The sequence below is a fragment of the Ochotona princeps genome, chromosome 4, assembly GCF_030435755.1.
Source record: "Ochotona princeps isolate mOchPri1 chromosome 4, mOchPri1.hap1, whole genome shotgun sequence".
NCBI lineage: Eukaryota > Metazoa > Chordata > Mammalia > Lagomorpha > Ochotonidae > Ochotona > Ochotona princeps.
The window spans coordinates 42,557,987-42,578,554 of record NC_080835.1 but is presented as its reverse complement, the minus strand read 5'-3'; the positions used below and the strand labels follow the sequence as shown (position 1 = coordinate 42,578,554).

Below are 20,568 nucleotides of genomic sequence, written 5' to 3'. Positions count from 1 at the left end.
AAGTTCTGAGAAAAGCTATTCAGTATGAGACAAGGCATTGTTACAGATACGAAAGCTGGAGAAGTAAATCAGTAAAAGCCAATCAAGTACGGCCTCATTTTACGTCATTGGGTTTACAAACTCTTAAAGTATATTCATAACTCAGAGTATTTTTAATTTGTAATAGAAATCTATAACCCAACTAAAAGAAATTCACTACTACATAGCTAAGATTATGTATGCATTTATTTATAAAATAACGAAAAATTATGAATATATCTTTTATTGTACTGTGAAAATGGTACATGTAAGAAACATTATATACTTGTAGGACAGCATTCAGAACTGGTTAAGACAAAAGACAAATCATAATTTTAAGCTCAATCTTGATTTAAGGGAAAGGCTATAAATTATTGGCTGAAATGCATTTAGCATGAACTCAGGTTCTACAACATAAAGCATGAAAGAGTACAAAAGGTGTTGGAGTTCAGTACGTCCATATCTCCATTTCAACTGTAAAGCTTCAAGGACTTTTTGTGTATTCTTATATACTAGTTTTCTTCTGAGACAAGTTGATTTTATCTCCAAGACTTAGGGCCATTCCCTGTAAAGAAGAATGAAGATGTTTATAATGAATAAGACTTTATGTAAACTGGTAACTAAGCCCTGAGTGACAGCACACAAACAAGAAAATGGAAATGTATAAAACAGACTCATCCAAACTACTAAATTGAGTTTAGTGCTGGATTTACAAAAAAAGTCAACAGATTTGTACCTTGGTTTCCACTACATTCTAGAAGTATCTTGGAGGAATCAATTTCTTTTAAAAGCAAATATCCAAAGAATGACAGGACCCAAAGGCAGAACATTTTAATGAAGCAAAGTAATATTTCTATTTAGAGAATACTACCGTCATACATATGCATGTAACACACAAAGCAAACAGACAACACTACATAAATACATACAACACACATTCTTTCTTCCTTTGTTCAGTTTGGAGATGCTCTCAAGAAAACAACTGTTACCTGACTCTTTGCACGAATTCTTATGTGGCCAGTGACCGCCGCATCAGGTCCCTGGTGAATCGGCTTCTCAATGCTGACATTTGCAAGTGCATCTTCTCCAAATATGGAACGAGCATACAGGTTGGCTGCCATAAAGCCACAGTAACCAGAAAGGGCCTGAAAAAAATTTCTGATGAATTTAATACTTAACTAGAGAACTACAGATAAGCAAGACACAAACAGCGTATTACTATTTAAAACAGTATTTATGTGGTAATAATTACACAGTTGATGAGCCTGTCAAAATTCAAAAAAGTCTATATGTAAAATTCTATGTATATTATGCTTTGATACACGTGACTTTAAAGAAATAGTACCTACACCAATTTGTATTTATATTTATGTATTCTCTTTACTTCTTCAGCTGTCTCTCAGGCCAGATCTTAAGCTCCATGAAGGAAAACATTATTTTTACAAATCAGTTAAAGCCTACGTGCTTGGCAGCATTCTCATAAATTGGAAACTATAACATTAACAGAATTTTGGTAAAGGAAAATTATTTAGAACCCAGCTTTTTTTTTCTGTTAGTTTTTTTCTTACACACACACACACACACACACACACACACACACACACACACACAGTCATACCAACAATTCTATATTTGATCAGGTACATTCTAACCTATATAATAAGCCCACCAAAGAGATCATGGACATTTTTAAATCTAGTATTACAAATAAAATATTTTGGAATACATCTCTAGCTCAAAGGGGAAAAAGACTAAAAAAGAAGAAATTGAATTAGATTAGTCAACTGGGTCGCTGCACTAGGAACAAGCAGGATGATGTATTCTAACACAAAGCGGTAAGCAGATACACTCATTCTATGAATTAAATGTTGAAGGTTTTTTTTTTTTTTAAGACTTATTTGATTTTTATTGCAAAGTCTGATATACAGAGAGGAGGAAACACAAAGAAGATCTTCCATCCGATGATTCACTCCTCAAGTGACCGCAACAGCTGGAACTTAGTCGATCCAAAACCAGGAGCCAGGAGCTTCTTCCAGGTTTCCCACGTGGGTGCAGGGTCCCAAGGCTTTGGGTCATCCTCGACTGCTTTCCCAGGCCACAAGCAGGGAGCTGGATGGGAAGTGGAGCTGCCGGGATTAGAACCGGCGCCCATATGGGATCCCAGCGCGTTCAAGGTGAGGACTTTAGCCGCTAGGCCATGGTGCCAGGCCCCGAAGGCTTGTTTTAAAGAGACACACACACACACACACACATATACACAGATAAAAGATGGAGTTCTTCAAAGTCCCCAACAGCCAGATTTGGGCCAGAAGCAAACCAGGAGCTAGGAATTCCATTCAAGTCTCCCACTGTCCTATGCTCGTGCAGGGATCCAAGGACTTAGGCCATCACTCACTGTCTTGCAAGCAGCAATACCAGGAAGCTGGATCAGAAGCAAAGCAGGGGCCTGGCACTGAGGCATAGAAGGTTAAGTTGCTGCCCGTAGCAGCAGCATCCTACAAGGGTACCAGCTCCAATCCCAGCTGCTCCACTTTTGATCAGCTCTCTGCTAATGTGCCTGGAAGAGCAGCAGGGCATGTTCTGAGTGCTCAGTACCTGCATGGGAGACTGCAATGAAGCTCCTGGGTGCTGGCCTTGGCCTGGCCCAGTCCGGACACTTGCGGCCATCTGGGGAGTGAACCAGTGAATGGAAGGTTTGTCTCTTTTTCTTTCTGTAACTTTCAAATAAATAAACGACAGTGGCTTAACCTGCTCCCCTGAAGACTTCTTTAAGCTACTGTTCCCAAGCTGAAGAAACCAAAAGTATAGCAGAGGAAATACAGGAAATCCATGAGTCTCCCTTTCTGTCATATTTAAGAAATTTTGCAAATGTTACCTTCTCTGGAGTTAGGCATTTCATGTTGGTTGACTTTAGTATGTGTTGCAAGTACTCATTTAAGTCAATCATGTTGGTGTTAACTGTCACCTGTAAAGGAAGAAGAAAGTCAATTACATCATAAATCTTACAGCAAGAAAATTGCGAGTCAGTAATATTTCATATTAGAACCCCTTTTCGTAATGAATAAATGAATATTAAAAAAAAAAAAAGAACCCCCTTTCAAACATCCAGAGGGCAGAGTAGGTAACAACAAAGTAAATAACATCTACAAAATTGCAACAACATGCAAGTTGGTATCACTGCTTTTAGACGTCGGTAAGAAAATGTCAACATTAAACAGATATTTCTAAAACAAATTAAAATTCAAAGGAACAAAGATCCCATCCCAGCATGTCACAGGCTTTACAAAACCTCTTCTGGATGCTATGTTTAATGGAAAGTTAGTATTAATATGTAGAAAGAATAAAATTTTGCATTTAATGCCTTCATCAGATTAGTTATAGAACTGCTACTGCAATCAACTTACAATAGCAAATTATAATTTTTTTTTAAAAAAGATTTATTCCATTTTTATTACAAAGTCAGATATACTGAGCGGAGGAGAGACAGAGAGGAAGTGGAGCTGCCGGGATTAGAACCAGCGGCCATATGGGATCAAGGCGAGGACCTTAGCCACTAGGCCACGCTGCCGAGCCCAATAGCAAATTATTAAACTACTAGTACAGTATTCCGTTTAGGCTAATTTGCAGCAACAGATATCAAAATACTGCTTGCTTTCTCACACATGATACTTCTCAGTGGGATTAATTTTTAACAGGGAGCCCCTGAAAATTAGCCAAAGATTAATGAGTTCAAGGAAATCTCCAAAGAACTAACTTTATTTTCCCATTCAAATTCGGCCCACATCTGGCGGAATTCAGCATCAGTGCAAGTTGCAGGCTGGATATAGTCCATGATGTCAATATGGATATCACTCAGGACCACACAATTTCTGTCACTTGCTGCTCCAGATACATCATAAACTGTAATACATACACACAAAAAAGTCTCCAGTCACTGAAGCAAATTTCAATTTTGTTTTAAATACACAGTAATTATATTATTATGTAAATAAGCATCTACAGAATGTTTATTATATACTGGGCTCTAAGTATTTTACAGGTTTTGGTTACTTAATACTCCCATCAATCCTATGTGACAGTTTTGTCATCCTCTATCTTACAGATGAAGAAACAAAATCACAGAGGTTTGATTTTACAACATCAAATAACTAGTAAGTAGTGGGGACAGGATTCAAACTCAGGCAACATTCTGTTTTTAAACAAATAATCAGTCCCACTGTAGTGTGGTAGGCATTTAAGCTGACAAACTAGTAGCAGCATTCCAACCTAGGTGCTCAATCAGTACTTCTGAGTGAAAATGGCTGAACTACAGCACTTAAATAATACAAGATCATTTGCTTACAGAGTAGAAAGTTATAATTTGGTCCCATTCTTTCCTCTTTTTTATGTCTTAGCATGCCCTCATTCCTTCTACTTTCAAGACAACTGAGATTACCAATAAAAAAGTCCTTTAATTTTCAGTCCAAATTATTAAAAATCAATGTTTCTGTGAACTCCATTCTCCACCCCCTCATTCCCTTTCATAAGCTGCCTATTCTCTCCAGGAATATTTCCTGACAATGTGATCTCTTCATTGGTCCAAGACCTCACTCTATAAATAATTCTCTTTTACTGTCATGTTTTTACTTTTTCATTCTTTTTCAAACCTATAGTCCGATGGGTACACTCAAGATGCTCGCAAGAAAATAAATCTCACCTAATCCATAATCTTCTCATCTGGCTACTGCACTCTGATTATTTGGTAAAGTTGAGGTGCTACCCACAGAATAGCCTATACTCACTGCCTGTATGTCTTCACCTCCTTAAGCCTTCACCTTGTCAGTACTGCACAAGACATCAACAGACATGCCTTTTCCTCTCACGGAAACCAGTTTTAGACAACTGCTCATCAAATTCCAAGGACCCCGACTTCAGACTTCATCTACTTGATCATCTACAATGTAAGATACTGCTTGAAAATTTTTCCTGACTTCTCCAACTATACTTCAGATCCCCTTGTAGACTTCTCAACTTTTGATGTCTTATTTTTGTTGTTCTCTTGGGTCATGTTTTTAAGTCTCCCTTCTTTTCATTTGTTTTGTCTTTTCTGTGTGATTTTTTTTATTCCTATTGATTTTCAAATAGTTAAGATCTAGTTTAGATTTTGTATGACAAGATTTACATTAAACTGATGTTGGTTATCTTCAGACACCTCAACATTTAACTTACTCAAGATAAAATTATGTATTCTCTCAAATTTATTCTCCTGTGTCTCCTGGTTTGGTGAGTGACAAAACCAAACACCTAATACAATCCAGAAATCTGAGGGATACTCAAACTACTTCCTTCTTCAACACTCATTCATTCCTTCTCTGTCTTCCAACTACTACTGCACCTGTTCAAGCCGTGTGTGACCTGGGCTTCTGATACAGTCCACTAGCTAATCTTCCTGCCGCTTCTAATCAACCTTCCACAGTACATTCACAGAAACATATCATCATTTAACTCAGTAACTTATAATTCCTTAATGTTATCCTTTCAAAAAATAAAAGTGAAATTCTTAGCATGTCAAATAAAATATAATTTCTACAAAGCTCCCTAATCTCATTTTTCCTTTCCACCACCCTCTATTCATTCTATATTCCAGATATATCAAACTACTTCCATTTGTTTCAGTTGCACCCTCATCTCTCTGTAGAACACTTAGAGATCTCTCAAAATCTTCCTAAAACATTAAGGCCTCCGTAAAGCTGCTGGTTCTGAGAATTGGTTAAATCCCTTCCTGATTCCTACCTAGAACAGGAACTCTGCCAGCACTCACCATTATATAGTGCATGTATCTAGTTAACACAGTTGCAATACTTAAATACATTTTCTTTACTCAATTACAAGCTATCTAAGGACAGAGATCTTTCGTTTTTCACCATGTTTTGTTTCTCACCATGTTGGAAAATATGTTTAGGGACAGAATGCCTCTGACCAAACTAATCCCATGTTTGAAATATCCTTGTATACATGACAACAAAGGTGTATAGGAAGTTTTAGACTCAATTAAATGTTAGCCTTTGATACCATATCTTTTTCCTTCACAGATCCTTCTACTCTGTCACCATTTTATATACCACAATCCACAAGCATATAGTATATACATTAGTCCTTAACCCTATGTGTTATGATCATGTATTTCCTCTTCCTTTTGTCTAACAGTTTCAAGACAGTTACACTGTGTTGTTCATCTTTGTATATCCAGAACATAGAACAATGCTTGGCAACAAAGCGAGTGACCCCAAAATGACAAGTGAATGAAAGACTAAGGTTCTGTCCTCAAGTACTCTCCACAGCTACTCACTACAGAAATTCCCAATTAAAAAATACTGAACTAGCACATGTTACAAAATAGCACCTTACCTATATTACCAAAAATTATTCCATTTTCTGTTGATGCTACTTTCACATTAGCTTTAATATTTGCAAAGTCATGAGGAGCAAGAGTCAAAGGAGATGGCTTTTCCACAAGTTTCAGGTCTCCTGAAAAAGTTAAGACATAGTTAAAAATACATGTATTGGGCCTGGCAGCGTGGCCTAGCGGCTAAAGTCCTCGTCTTGAACGCCCCGGGATCCCATATGGGTGCCAGTTCTAATCCCGGTACCTCCACTTCCCATCCAGCTCCCTGCTTGTGGCCTGGGAAAGCAGTGGAGGACGGCCCAAAGCTTTGGGACCCTGCACCCGTGTGGGAGACCCGGAAGAGGTTCCTGGTTCCCGGCTTCGTATCGGCTCAGCACGGGCCATTGCGGCTCACTTGGGGAGTGAATCATCGGATGGAAGATCTTCCTCTGTCTTTCCTCCTCTCTGTATATCCGCCCTTCCAATAAAAATGAATAAATCTTAAAAAAAAATGAATGTGTCACCTCTAAAGCTTTAAAATGTATGCTTTTGCAGCAGTTGTTTCGGCACAGCAGTAGATAGCACGCGGAATGCCTATATACCATACTGCAGTGCTTGGCTCAAGCTCTAGCTCAGTTCCCTGCTAATTAATGATCTGAGAGGCAGTGGGGAAAGGACTGGGTGCCCCCCACACACAGGGGAAACACAGACTGCATTCCTTGGCTATTTCAGGCATTTGGGGAGTTAACCAGTGATGAGAGATCCATGTGCTTGCTTTACAAAAAAAGTAAATAATTTTTAAATGTACAAATCAGTAAAAGCAAAAAATATTTGCAGATAAGTAAATAAAAGTTATAAAAACTAAAAAAATAAAATGGATGAATAGTTTCTAGCAAAATAAACATGAACAATATGACTCAATATTATGAACACAAATCATTTAATATCCTCATAACAATATGTATATTTTCAAACAATTATGGACATTTCAGTATTTCTATATTCAATTCAGGTGGGACAATTACTTAAAGCTTAGGTCTTACATTTTAAAAATTTAAAATTTGCATGAAGGTTTTTAAACTTAAAAAAAAAAAGTTTACTTATTGGGAAGGTAGAATTAGAAAGAGTTGTTTCATCTGCTGCTTTACTCCCCACATGACCACTTTGGCCAGGTTTGATCCAGGAGGAACCCAGGAATATGGAGCTCCATTAGGGTTTTCCATGTGGGTGGAGTATCCAAGTAATGGGGCATCCTCTGCTGCTTTCCCAGGCACATTGGCAGGAAGCTGAATTAGAAGAGCAACAGCAGGAATTGGAAGCAGTGAGTATGTGAGAAGCTGGGCATTGCAGGAGGTGGCTTAATCACATGCACCACAATGTTGGCTCCAATTTGAAAATTCCGGAGACGTAGTTTTTATATAAGCATCAGGCTATAGTGAAGAAGGCAGGACAAAATTATGTTCTCCTTTTTTATCCTGAAGTCTCTTAATTTTTACAGAAGACACATGAAATTTGCTAGAAGCAATGCATTGCTCCTACATAATTAATTCTTCCAATGTAAAAACCAGATGTAAGAGTGGTAAAGTCTGTCATAAGTGCCTTAATTAAAAGAAAAATATACTCTTATACTGCCAAATGTCATAATGAAACATTATTCCAGCCACATGTGACACACAACCATTATGACTCAGAAAATATTTAATTCTAAGACATTTAAACTTCTGAGTTTCTCACTAAACCTCTAGCTTAAATAGCTCTTATTGTATCTAAAAAAAAACTTACATTTACTAGATTAAGTTCAATGAATGATCCCATATAAATGTGTCAAGAGTAACAGAAAGTCAACAACAGAAATCTAGACCATGGGGTTGAAGGCGGTTACGTGTAAAATGTGAAAACTAAGCCCTGGTTCAAAATGTTATTCAAGAGCACGCTTATACTGAACCCTATGCACAATCTGCCATGAAGATGTACTACATAACAGTCTCTCCACCTTTCCTGTCCGATAAAGTTCCTCACCTAGAGTAGCCAATTCTAATGTGCAGTTCTGCAAAGTATCACTGGTTTGGTTCACAACAAGTACATCCAGGACAATATCATACTGGTTGACATGAACATAAGCTTCTGCATACACAGGATCTGAGAAACCCGTCAACTGGGTGACCTGCAAAAACAAAAGCAAAGGCATCATTAACAGTCTCACCAAATTATTAATTCTGGTAAGTAAATTAACAGAAACGCTTAGATTAGCAAAGTCATTTAGAAACATGTATAATAAAACTGTTTTGTCAAGTAGAAATGGAAATTGGAAGTGGGACAGTAGACAATAGGTCTAGATTAAAAAAAAAGTATTCACACAAAACTTAGTTGAAAATAAAAGATATTCAGAAACCTATTGTTTTTTCAGCTCCATAATTTTGGCATAAAGTTTATATATAGTTTTTAGCCTAGCTAGTTCAGTAGTAAACAGACATTAAATATGTCTAATAAAAAAAAATTACATATGTTCTGTAAGTACATTTAAATGTTTTATTTAGGAACTGAATACATTTGTATATATTTCCAGTTAAATTCCTTGTTGTTCTTTGGAACTCATGAATCAAAACTAAATTAGTATGGGGGCCCGGCGGCGTGGCCTAGCGGCTAGAGTCCTAGCCTTGAGCACGCCGGGATCCCATATGGGCGCCGGTTCTAATCCCGGCAGCTCCACTTCCCATCCAGCTCCCTGCTTGTGGCCTGGGAAAGCAGTTGAGGACGGCCCAATGCATTGGGACCCTGCACCCGCGTGGCAGACATGGAGAAGGTTCCAGGTTCCCGGCTTCGGATAGGCGCACACCGGCCCGTTGCGGCTCACTTGGGGAGTAAATCATCAGACGGAAGATCTTCCTCTCTGTCTTTCCTCCTCTCTGTATATCTGACTTTGTAATAAAATAAATAATTCTTATAAAAAAAAAAAAAAACTAAATTAGTATGTTAGGCTTTGCTACCCGAACTCAGGAAATAAACAGATCATACAGCAAGAAATTCGTATAAGGCCACAAAGATTAAATACTTCATACACCCTCTAATAAAAAACACTCAGAGTATATTAAAAATGCAATGTCATCAAAAGTACAGTCAACAAGAAATTATAGATTAACTGGACAACATTAAAATGAAAAGCTTCTGTACATTAACAGAGTGAAAGGCAACACACAGAATGGGAGATAATATTTGCAAAATCATGTATTTTAACAAAGAACAGATGGAAATGGCCATTACCCACATGTAAGAACTCTCAGTAACACCAATAGAGAAATGCAAATCAAAATTGCAAAGAGACAACATTTCACATCCGTAACGGTAGTGGCTATGGAAAAAAAACAAAAACAAAAAAGCAAATCCCAGAAAACAACAACTATTAAAGATATGGAGAAACCAGAATTCCTGAATACTGCTAGTGGTCATTTAACACAGAAAACAGTTAAGATAGCTCCTCAAAAAAATTTAAAAGTAGAATTACTGTAAGATCTAACAATTCTACCTCAGGATTTATACTCAAAATAACCAAAAGCAGCGATTCCCTGCTTGGTATCTATCTGTTGCTACTTGTACATACACGTTCAAACATGGCATATTAAACATGATAGCTAAGATATGGAAGTATCCCACCTGCCAAGACACAAGTAAGTGGATAAACATAATGTGGGATACATTTATAATGAAATATTATTCAGTCTTAAACAGGAAGCTTTGATTTAAGCTATAATATGGATGAACCCTAATGACATTATTCTAAACAAAATAAAGCCAACCACAAAAGGACAAATGTTATTTTACTTATGCAAGATATTCAGAGTAGTCAAAATCCTGGAGACAGAATGGTAACTGTCTAATGATGGGGAAGTAGGAATCAGTAGTTACTGTCTAATGGATACAGAGATTCAGTTTTACAACATGAAAAAAGTACTGAGATGGCTGTACAATGTGAATTTAATGAATGCCATAAAATCACACATTTAAAAATTATTCAAGTGTTAAATATGCTATGTAATTTTATAATTCAAAAAATTTTAAGAAGTATGTATCTAACACTGATAACATCAATTCCTAACTTTAAGGAAGACATTTTTTAAATTTTTGATGATGTTTACACAGCTGAGAAGGATGCAGGCCAATGTGGACCACTGATTAGGCTGTGAAGAATCAAGGAATGGAAGAAAGTAGACGAGACCATTGCAGGAAGAAAACATGCTTCAGCAATTTTACTTGTACTGCTTTTTGCCCTGAACAACAAAATCAGTTTCTTTATCTAACAGATAAAGGCTAAAATTAAGTAACTGAGTTTTGAATGAATATTTAAAAGAGTCAAATTGCCTTTATAATGACATCTTACACAAAACTCAATATATAAAGACTATAAAAGCAGAGTTGCTCTATTTAAAGTAGAAAGCAAGAGGGTCTGGCGCAGTAGCCCAGTGGCTAAAGTCCTCGCTTTGCACACACCAGGATCCCATATGGGTGCCAGGTCTAATCCCACCAGCCCCACTTCTCATACAGCTCCCTGCCTGTGGCCTGGAGAAGCAGTCAAGTCTTGGGACCCTGCACCTGCATGGGAGACCTGGAAGAAGCTCTGGCTCCTGGCTTTGGATTGGCTCAGCTCTGGCTGTTGTGGCCACTTGGGGAGTGAACCAGTGGATAGAAGAGATTTCTCGGGCCCGGTGGCATGGCCTAGCGGCTAAAGTCCTCGCCTTGAACACGCCGGGATCCCATATGGGCGCCGGTTCTAATCCTGGCAGCTCCACTTCCCATCCAGCTCCCTGCTTGTAGCCTGGGAAAGCAGTCGAGGATGGCCCAAAGCATTGGGACCCTGCACCCGTGTGGAAGACCCGGAAGAGGTTCCAGGTTCCCGGCATCGGATCGGCGCGCACCGGCCCGTTGCGGCTCACTTGGGGAGTGAATCATCGGATGGAAGATCTTCCTCTCTGTCTCTCCTCCTCTCTGTATATCCAGCTTTCCAATAATAATAAATATTTTTTTTTTAAAAAAGAGATTTCTCATTGTCTCTCCTTCTCTCTGTAAATATGACCATTCAATAAAAACAAACAAATCTAAAAAACAGTAAGATGAAGCAGAAAGCAACAGAGAAGCAAAGGTCATGGGAGATGTCAGCATCTGGCTTGTTCAGTTTCCCTTTAAAAAGTAAGCCAACTTTATTTATTTATTTATTTTTAACCAATAAACTTACATTTTCTATTGAAAAGACAGAGTTAAAGAGAGGACAGAACCAGGTTTGGGATCATCTCAGATGAAGTTTCTTTGGAGATCCCTCTAACTGAACTGCTGATCTCAGAACCCCAACTATGAAGAGATTATGTCAGCCAGTGGATTCTGAATAGGTTTCATCACGATTGGAATGGCAAGACTGGCAGCAATTCAGAACTGTTGAACTAGCAAAACTGCTTGAGCAGGACCCTCGGAGCATGCCTCACATTGGAGACCTGTGATGGGTGGGAGGTTGGGTGGGGCTTTTCCCTTTGTTTTTTTGTTTTATTTATTTACTTACTTATTTATTATTACATTGCATTATGTGACAGTTTTATAGGTACTGGGATTCTCCCCACCCCTCCCCAAACCCTCCCCCCATAGTGGATTCCTCCACCTTGCTGCATTGCCACAGTTCAAGTTCAGTTGAGATTCTTTTATTGCAAGCATGTAATAAGCATAGAGTCCAGTATCTTATTGTCCAGATAAGTTCAATGGTTTCTTGGTGAGACCATCTCTGGTACGGAGGTAGAGCCGGCCGAGTATCATTCCAATCAATTAAAAGCCCCCACATAACATCAGCAACAATTTATAACATTATGGAATTAGTGGACATAGTACTGAGTAACCAATATGTTAAAAAAAAAATGCAAGTTCTTAACCACATCCTGTGACTTCTTCATTGACAATCCGATTTTAGTTTATATACAACCAGGTTCTATACACCTTAAAAGCCTATAGATTATGATTTAGTTGTCTCGTGTCTATTTTCAGTGCAGTATTTATCTGGCTTGTTTAGTTTCCCTTTAAAAAGTAAGCCAACTTAAAAAAAAAAGTAAGCTAACTTACAAGGATATAATATTTACTAATTTATGATTCTCATCAACATAACCAGCTCAAGTTATAAAATTATCTAATGGATTTGCAGTACTATTTATATTACTATAGTAAATATTTCATTAGCTTATGAGTTTCAATTAAAGTTTAATGGTCCTATCAATTATAATGGCTTGACAAAAACTAACGCTATATATAAACCAGCTTATTTTTCTTTCAAAAAAACAGCAGGACCAGCAACTTTCTGATCACTAGTTTCCTAAGTCTACAGTTTAATTTGCAGAGTATGTGGTATTTTGTTACCTTGTTAAGCTTAGACGCTAGGGGATCTGCTGCCTCTTTCCTCTGCGTGTTTCCCATTGCTGCCAGCAAACTCAGCTGAAACTGATCTTCTTTGCAGTTCATTTCATTCTTAGCGGTTAGTTGCATGAAGGAAATGGGGTCATCAGGTTGTATTGTCACGTTCCTCTTTTCAGATTCTTTCTGTGTTGAGAAAATAATAAATGAACTTTTATTGAATCTTAAATTGCAACAACCCTCAGATATGAAGACTGAAAAAAAAATCAAGATTTTAAAAACTAAACCAAACATAAAGCTTTTCTAATGGTTCTACCATATACACCTTACCTTTTGGGATAATTTCTCTTCTTCGAGTTTAGCAGATAACATATGAGAAAGGGACTGTCTGCATTCCTTATTGAAAATGTCATTCATTAAAGGTGAACATTCAGACAAAACCTTGAGGCACAGGGAGATTCGGTCTACGTCATCATCAGTGATTGGTTTCTTAGGGAGAGAAGACTTTCCCAGATGAAGGATGGTAGCCATGAGCAACATAGCCTCAGCAACAAAAGACTAGAAAACAAGAAAAACAGGTTCTTGTGTCATGATTCCCCAACTGCAATAAATGTCATTGCAATGTAACTCACAATCCAAGAAATAAATTAACTGTTCACTTCACTTGAATAAGACATCAAATGCTTTAGACGTCATTTCCACAGTATCTTTTTGTACCACTCTCCTTCCTTTTGACTCTGCTACTTCCTAAGGCTTCAGGTAACCCCCAAGTGAAAGAGCTTGCTTTCTGCTGCTCTTCCCTTGCTCCAGTCTTTCCCATAATTCCCTCACAGAACGCTGTTATCTTTTTTCTCTCAGACACAGAAAAGCTAAAAAGATGACACATTTAACCAGTTGTTAACATTTTTGCTAAACTGCTAATTTATTTTCTTATATGCATACTTTTTTGATGCTGCTAAACATACAAAAGATTTTTTTATCTAATAAATACTTCAGCATTCACTTTCTAACAATTAGGATAGATACAATAAAACTTTGGTATCATTTTCTTGAGAAATGTAACAAAACCAAATATATCATCCTAAATTATCTCAAAATGTTATTCTGGGGCCTGGCACAGTAGCCTAATGGCTAAAGTCTTCGCCTTGAATGTGCCGAGATCCCATATGGGTGCTGGTTCTAATGCTGCCCTGTTTCCTATCCAGCTCCCTGCTTGTGACCTGGGAAAGCAGTTGAAGATGGCCTTGGGACCCTGCACCTGCATGGGAGACCTGGAGGAGGCTCCTGGCTTTGGATTGGCTCAGCTCCGGCTGTTGCGGCCACTTGGGGAGTGAACCATCGGAGGAAAGAGCTTCCTGTCTGTCTCTCCTCCTCTCTGTGTATATCTGACATTGCAATAAAAAATAATTCTTTAAAACAAAAAAGTTATTTTATTTAAAAAACCGAGGATCAGGACCGTGTGTTGTGGTACAGCCGCCGGGCCCCGAAACAAATGTATCTTTGAAACACAGGCCCGGTGGCGTGGCCTAGTGGCTGAAGTCCTCGCCTTGAACACGCCCCAGGATCCCATATGGGCGCCGGTTCTAATCCCGGTAGCTCTACTTCCCATCCAGCTCCCTGTTTGTGGCCTGGGAAAGCAGTCGAGGACGGCCCAAAGCATTGGGACCCTGCACCCACGTGGGAGACCCGGAAGAGGTTCCAGGTTCCCGGCTTTAGATCGGCGCAGCACCGGCCATTGCGGCTCACTTGGGGAGTGAATCATCAGACGGAAGATCTTCCTGTCTGTCTCTCCTCCTCTCTGTAATAAAATAAAAGTAAGTCTTTAAAAAAAAAATGTATCTTTGAAACAAAAACAAATACTAGAAAAAAAAAACCCCAAATACCAGAGAAAAAAGAACATATCCTATGTAAGTTCAAAAATGACAGCAGACTTCTCATCAGAAACACAAAATACAATGGAACTGTATCTTTCAGTACAAAAAGGGAAAAGCTTGTAAACTAAGAATTTTATAATCAAAGATATCTTTCAAAAATTGTAGATACCAGAGAGAAATTCAGTTATATGCGAAACAACGAGGAGCCCTAGGAATGCTATGAATGGAATGTGAGACAATCAACAACTGTATCTCCTCCTTTACAGCAAATTATTAACTATATATATTACGAGAAGTATGTCTGGCTCTTTTAAAGAGGTTTCAGTAAACAATCTCAGCTTCTAGACTTCTAGAGGTGAAGCAATTGTTGATCAGAGGAAATCAGTAAGGTGGATTCAACAACAACAACAACAAAAAAAAAAAGGTTGGAGACTTAGCAGTAAGGACATCTGTATTTAAGCCTGGAGTGCCTGTGCCTGATTGCCAGCCGTGGCTCCTAACTCCAGCTGCTTGTAAATGCAGACTCCGGAAGCAGCTGTGATAACTCAAGTAACTGAGTTTCTATCTTGCATGTGAGTGACTTGTACTTAATGTCACTTGAAATGGCACATGTCATGTTATCTATATTTTACAAAAATTTTTTTAAAAAAAGCACACAAGAAGGTAGGAAAGTACTTGAAATTGTCCTTGTTTCCAACATTCAGCCCCTCTCCACCCAGTCCAGATATCAGAAAACAAAAATTACAAAGGACTGACTACTTAATTTAGAAAATGCATCATATCATTACATAAAATAGGCAGGTTTAAAGGCAGAACACAGTACGGAGGAGGGGAAGTACGAGGGTATTTCAAACAGCCTTTGGGGAAGCCGGTGTTGTGGTGCAGCAAGTAAACCACCATCCATGACGCCAGCATCCCACATGAACATCAGTTCACTGCCAACCATGTGGAGACCCAGATGAAACTGCAGGCTCCTGGCCTGGGCCTGGTCCAGCTCTGGCAGCCGCACCCTTAGTAAGCCTGAGAATAGGAGATCTTTACCTTTCCATTTCTTCCTAACTCTCCACTTAAAGGTGCCAGGATCCCGTATTCTGGGTCTTGCATCGGCGTACAGGGTCCCCCAGGACCTGGAACATCCTCTGCAGCTTTCCCAGGCCAACAGCAGAGAACTGGATCAGAAGTGGAGCAGCTGGGACATGAACTGGTGCCCATATGGAATGCTGGCACCACAGGGTGGAGAATTAACCTGTTGAGCCACAGTGCTGGCCTTCTTTCATCAAATTTATAGTAACAGGATATTGCTGTGTTCAGATTCCCTATTAAACTATTCACACTGGAATATCTAGCATTAACTTATAATGTATACAATAGGTGTTTAATATTCAGTTGCTGGATAAATTTAGAATAAATGAACTTACATTTTGCTTTTTCTTCTCCTGAACCAAAGCCACATAGCGCAAGGCAATCTTGGTCAGAGTTGTGGCAAGGGAAGCAGCAACAAAAAAATCTCCATCCAGAAGGAATCCTCTCAGAGGAGGTCTGTAAAGCAATACAGAAAAATGAAACCCAGTACCTTTTCAGCAGCATGCAGCTTTTGAATGACTGCACTAAGCCACTGTCACCCTTCAGCTATGAGGACCTCAGTTTCCTCTTTTAGTACTAACAAGAAAAAAGCAAACATAACTTTAGTAGACCCCGGAGGCAGCAGGAGAGGGCTCCAGTAACTGGGTCCCTGACAAGCATGTGCAAGAGATGCACACAGTCAGGATTTCCAGTTATTATAAGAGCTTGGGGAGTGAAGAGAGATGCTGTCTCTTAACTAAATAATTAGCCAGTATTGTGGTGTAGTGTGTTAAGCTGCCACCTGTGACACTACATCTCATGTGGACACCAATTAGTGTCCCAGATGCCCCACTTTGAGCCCAGTTCTTTGTTGACGTATCTGGGAAAGTAGCAGAAGATGGCTCAAGTGCTTGGGCAGCCACATGAGACTCAGATGAAGCTCTTGGCTTCAGCCTGGCTGGGCCAGGTCATTGCAGTCAATTCCCAAGTGAATCAGTGGATATAGGATCTGTCTCTCCTTCTATCTCTGAGAGAATCTTTCAAACAAATAAAACCATAAATAGATAAATTTTTATTTTTACAAATTTTTATTTATTTTTATTAGAAAGGCAGATTTACAGAGAGGAGACACAGAGAGAAAGATCTTCCGCACACTGCTTCACTCCCTAAGTGGCTGCAATGGTGGGAGCTGAGCTCATCAGAAGCCAAGAGCTTCTTCTAGGTCTCCCACATGGGCACAGGGTCCCAAGGTTTTGAGCCATTCTCTGCTGCTTTCCCAGGCCACAAGCAGAGAGCTGGAAAGGAAGTAGAACAACCAGGACACGAACGAGCACCCATATGGGATCCCGGCGTGCGCAAGGTGAGGATTTAGCCACCAGGCCATCGCACCGGGCCCAAAGACTTTCATTTTGATCATAAAAGCAGACTAATGAGGGAGAGTACATCATGTGACTGTCTTTACATAAAAGTAGCACTGCTGGCAGGGCACAGCTGTCATGCATTACCTGTCTTCCTCCTTCTTGGCAGGTCTAGAACTGCTCAGAGCGCTTTGAGTGGCGTAAGTACCCATTTCAGTAACCAGTTTCTGAACTGGCCCCACAGCTACTTCTTCTTCAGGTTTTAGCTCACCAGCCTCTTTCTTTATTTCTGATTCTACTATTGGGATCTGAAAGTCAATTGGAAATACAAACTTAGTGATAATACTAAAAGCAAGCAAAATTACACGAATTCTATCATTTCTATAAAGAAGGAATTCTCCTGATGAGATGTTTGCTTCCAGCTTTCTTTCCTTTCTAAGATAATGTACTGGGAGGACCAGAGACCCTCAAGCTGGATGTTCTTAGATTTCAATTCATATTCTGCAATTTACGGCTCAGGATAAGTCAGTTCAACCACAATGAGTCAAGTTTCTTAACCCTGTAAACAGAAATCTCAATTTTAATAGAAAAATGCTTAGGACAGTGTCAAATACACAGCAGATAGCTCTCTAAGCCTTATTCCTCTATACTCTTTCCCTACAAATACTAAACAGTAGCACTCATCCTTTTAAAATGAAACAAATCTTATTTGTGTAGTACTTCAACAACCAGCTTCTGTTTCTGAAACTTTACCATACTCATTTATTTTTATTTCTTTCAAAGCTGGACAGACAGAGGGAATGACAAAGACAGAGAGCAAGTGAATGAGAGAGTTTTTCATTCATCTTTCATTCCCCACATGCTCACAAAAGCCATGGTTGGGACAGGCTGAAGCCAGGAACCTGGAACTCCACCTCAGTCTCCAACACGGATGGGTCAGGACCCAGATCACTGAGCCATTAGCTGCCTCCCAGGATACAACAGCATGAAGCTGTATTAGAAGAGCAGGTATTGGAACTCAAACTGGCACTCCGATGGGACACAGGAGTCCCAAGCAGTGGCTTAACCGGCAGTGCTACAATGCCCACTTCATCAACTACCTTTTAAAATAATGGATACTAGATATTCATTATCAGTCTATCATCTAATCTAAAAACTATAAAGTCTCTTTATCACTATCTATTTGAATCCTTTTATGTATAGATGAAAAAAATAATGTCTGGGGGTCCTAGTAGTTAAAGTACCTGCATCAACCACTGGGTTGCATGGGTTCAAGACCCTGGTACAGGCTCCTGACTCTACGCTTTCTGCTGAGGTGGCTCCTATGAGGCAGTAGTAATGGTTCAAGTATTGGCTTCCTGATGCTCTTATGGGAGATGTGGATCAAATTTCCAGCTTCCAAGGTTAGCCTGGCCCAGCCCTGCCTGTTGCAGGCTCTGGGGGGGAGTGAACCAGTGGATGGGTGGTGCTGGGGTCTGTGTGATGGGGGTGGAAGACAGGAAGGTGTGAAGAGTATTGTTCTATCGCAGGCAGGACCGCAAGGAATTTCCTGCTGTATGGCAGGGCCCAGCGGATGTCTCTAAAACCACCTGAATGCAGCTCCACCTCCCTTTGCATGGACACCCGCTGAGAATTCTATAATCTATTTAGGCATTGTCTGCCTCTCTGGAGTTAATGTTTACTACCAACGTGAGCTTGGAAGTAGATGTTGCTGATACTGTTTTAGCAAAAGGGCCTTTTATTATTGCTGTCTTGGCTGCCCCCATTGACCATCTGCTAATCAAGGGTGTTAAGCCTCTAAGTGTAGTGGGAATCTATTAATTCCCTCCTTCTTTGATCTTTAGGTCCTTCCTTCTGTGATGCACTTCCTTCCTTAACTGATTCAAGATTAAGTTGTAGAATGAGGATTGTAGTAGGAATGTGTTACTGATTGATATGCACCATCTATTGAGAACTTCCTGACCACAGGGTCAGGATGGATAACATCCTGCTTTAAGGTGAAACAAAGGGCAGAATTATCCTTAGAAACACCCACTTGACCATGACGTAAAAAGTCTGAGCCAGAGTTTGACTGCTTCTGTATAAATAAAGCTGACAGCTTTCCAGCAGTGTCCATTATGATCATGATATCGTAGTGGTCCATTTCTTTCCTCTTTATGCCTCATCCACGCACCCTTCTCGAGTTCCGAACTCTGCTGGAGCTGGACTCCGGCAGATGGGAAGTCTTTGATCTACTTCTTAAATAAATAACTTAAAAAAAATTAAACAAAAAAACCTATGCCTACTTTTTGGTTTAAGAACTGAAATTCTAGGTCCCAGAACTAATGACTGGGAGAACCAAGATTAGAATCCGTGTCTCTTGGCACGCAGTACGCTGTCCTTTCTACTCCAGCATGGGTATCCTTTGGGATGCTACTAACAGTAGTAATACTACTAGCTTTGGCACATAAATATTTTAAATATGCCTTGTTCTAAGGAATTCTTACTTTAGAACAGAGAGGCTAAAGCAACATTTCATACGACTTATTTTTTTCAAGGACAAAAGATTTTTGTTCAAACAAAATTTTACCCAGAAGGGTTAAGATTAGAAGAAAAAGGTTTTATGGCTAAGCGGAAGAAGGAGAGCTCCTAATTCTCCATAGGCGATAAGGCTTACTTACTGGGGTAAATAAAGTACATTTTTTTCCTTTAATCCAGACACTGATAAATAGAATCACAAGAGCAAATCTTCGTATAAAGACCATTTTTTTGGTAAACTGGTAAGTAAACTCAGCATATAAAGTAGGAGTCACTAGAGTACAACCCACCTCTCCAAGGGACCGGCGGACCTCCGTCATCACACTCTGAATGTCTTCCTTGGTGCTGCAGTATTCTCCCAGGATCCATAACGCTCCTCGGTAAATCCTAGGTCAGAAGCACAAGCTCTGAAACATGGACCTGGCACACAAGTCGTTTATGCAAATCCTCACTGCAAAGCATAGTTACATCATGAAATGCAGCATTCAGTATTTATTAGAATTCTATTCCATTATTTTACTCTGATTATAAAACAAAGGTGAGGAAAATCTTGCCTGTGAAATAACTTGGCCTGGCTTTGTTAAGGTGGGACTTGAGAATTCAATAATCTATGGTGGGCTAATTTTTAAGTTGATAGTTTTGTGTGGCCTGTGAATAATATAATAAATATCCAAGTGATCCTGTTCAAAAACCTCCCTGTTGCACCCTCAGTCTCTGAGGATGATGGTCTTGCTTCTTTGGCAGACACATCTGGAAATAGATCTTTCTTTTATGAATTTGAGCTCAAGCAAGAAACCAAAAGTCTGCTGTTCTAAAAGATTACAGATGAACACTTCAGAATTAATGTAGTTCTAAGTTTTCATTCTCTCTACATATCGCTAGGATTAAAAGAAAAATAATTGTTCCCACTTATTATTGATAACATAGAAGTAAAAATGAGGTGCAAATGTGCTAGCAAAGTGCTCATTTCAAAATTATGATGTGACTTTATCATTTA

At 39.3% G+C, this 20,568-nt stretch overlaps 1 protein-coding gene across 1 annotated transcript in view; it reads right to left on the bottom strand.

Moving 5' to 3' along the window:
• Nucleotides 1–207: 207 nt before the first annotated feature.
• The window catches only part of COPB1 (COPI coat complex subunit beta 1), a 46,189-nt gene continuing 25,828 nt past the window's right edge, over nt 208–20,568 (bottom strand). Inside the window, exons 12-22 of the mRNA XM_004593759.2 lie at nt 19,862–19,958; nt 17,202–17,362; nt 16,053–16,173; nt 13,091–13,318; nt 12,767–12,946; nt 8,402–8,546; nt 6,406–6,525; nt 3,773–3,918; nt 2,894–2,983; nt 1,008–1,163; nt 208–583 (exon numbers count right to left, since the gene is read on the bottom strand). Coding sequence (XP_004593816.1) covers nt 524–583; nt 1,008–1,163; nt 2,894–2,983; nt 3,773–3,918; nt 6,406–6,525; nt 8,402–8,546; nt 12,767–12,946; nt 13,091–13,318; nt 16,053–16,173; nt 17,202–17,362; nt 19,862–19,958 — 1,504 coding nt within the window. The 3' untranslated portion in view covers nt 208–523. The remainder of the gene's footprint in view (nt 584–1,007; nt 1,164–2,893; nt 2,984–3,772; nt 3,919–6,405; nt 6,526–8,401; nt 8,547–12,766; nt 12,947–13,090; nt 13,319–16,052; nt 16,174–17,201; nt 17,363–19,861; nt 19,959–20,568) is intronic.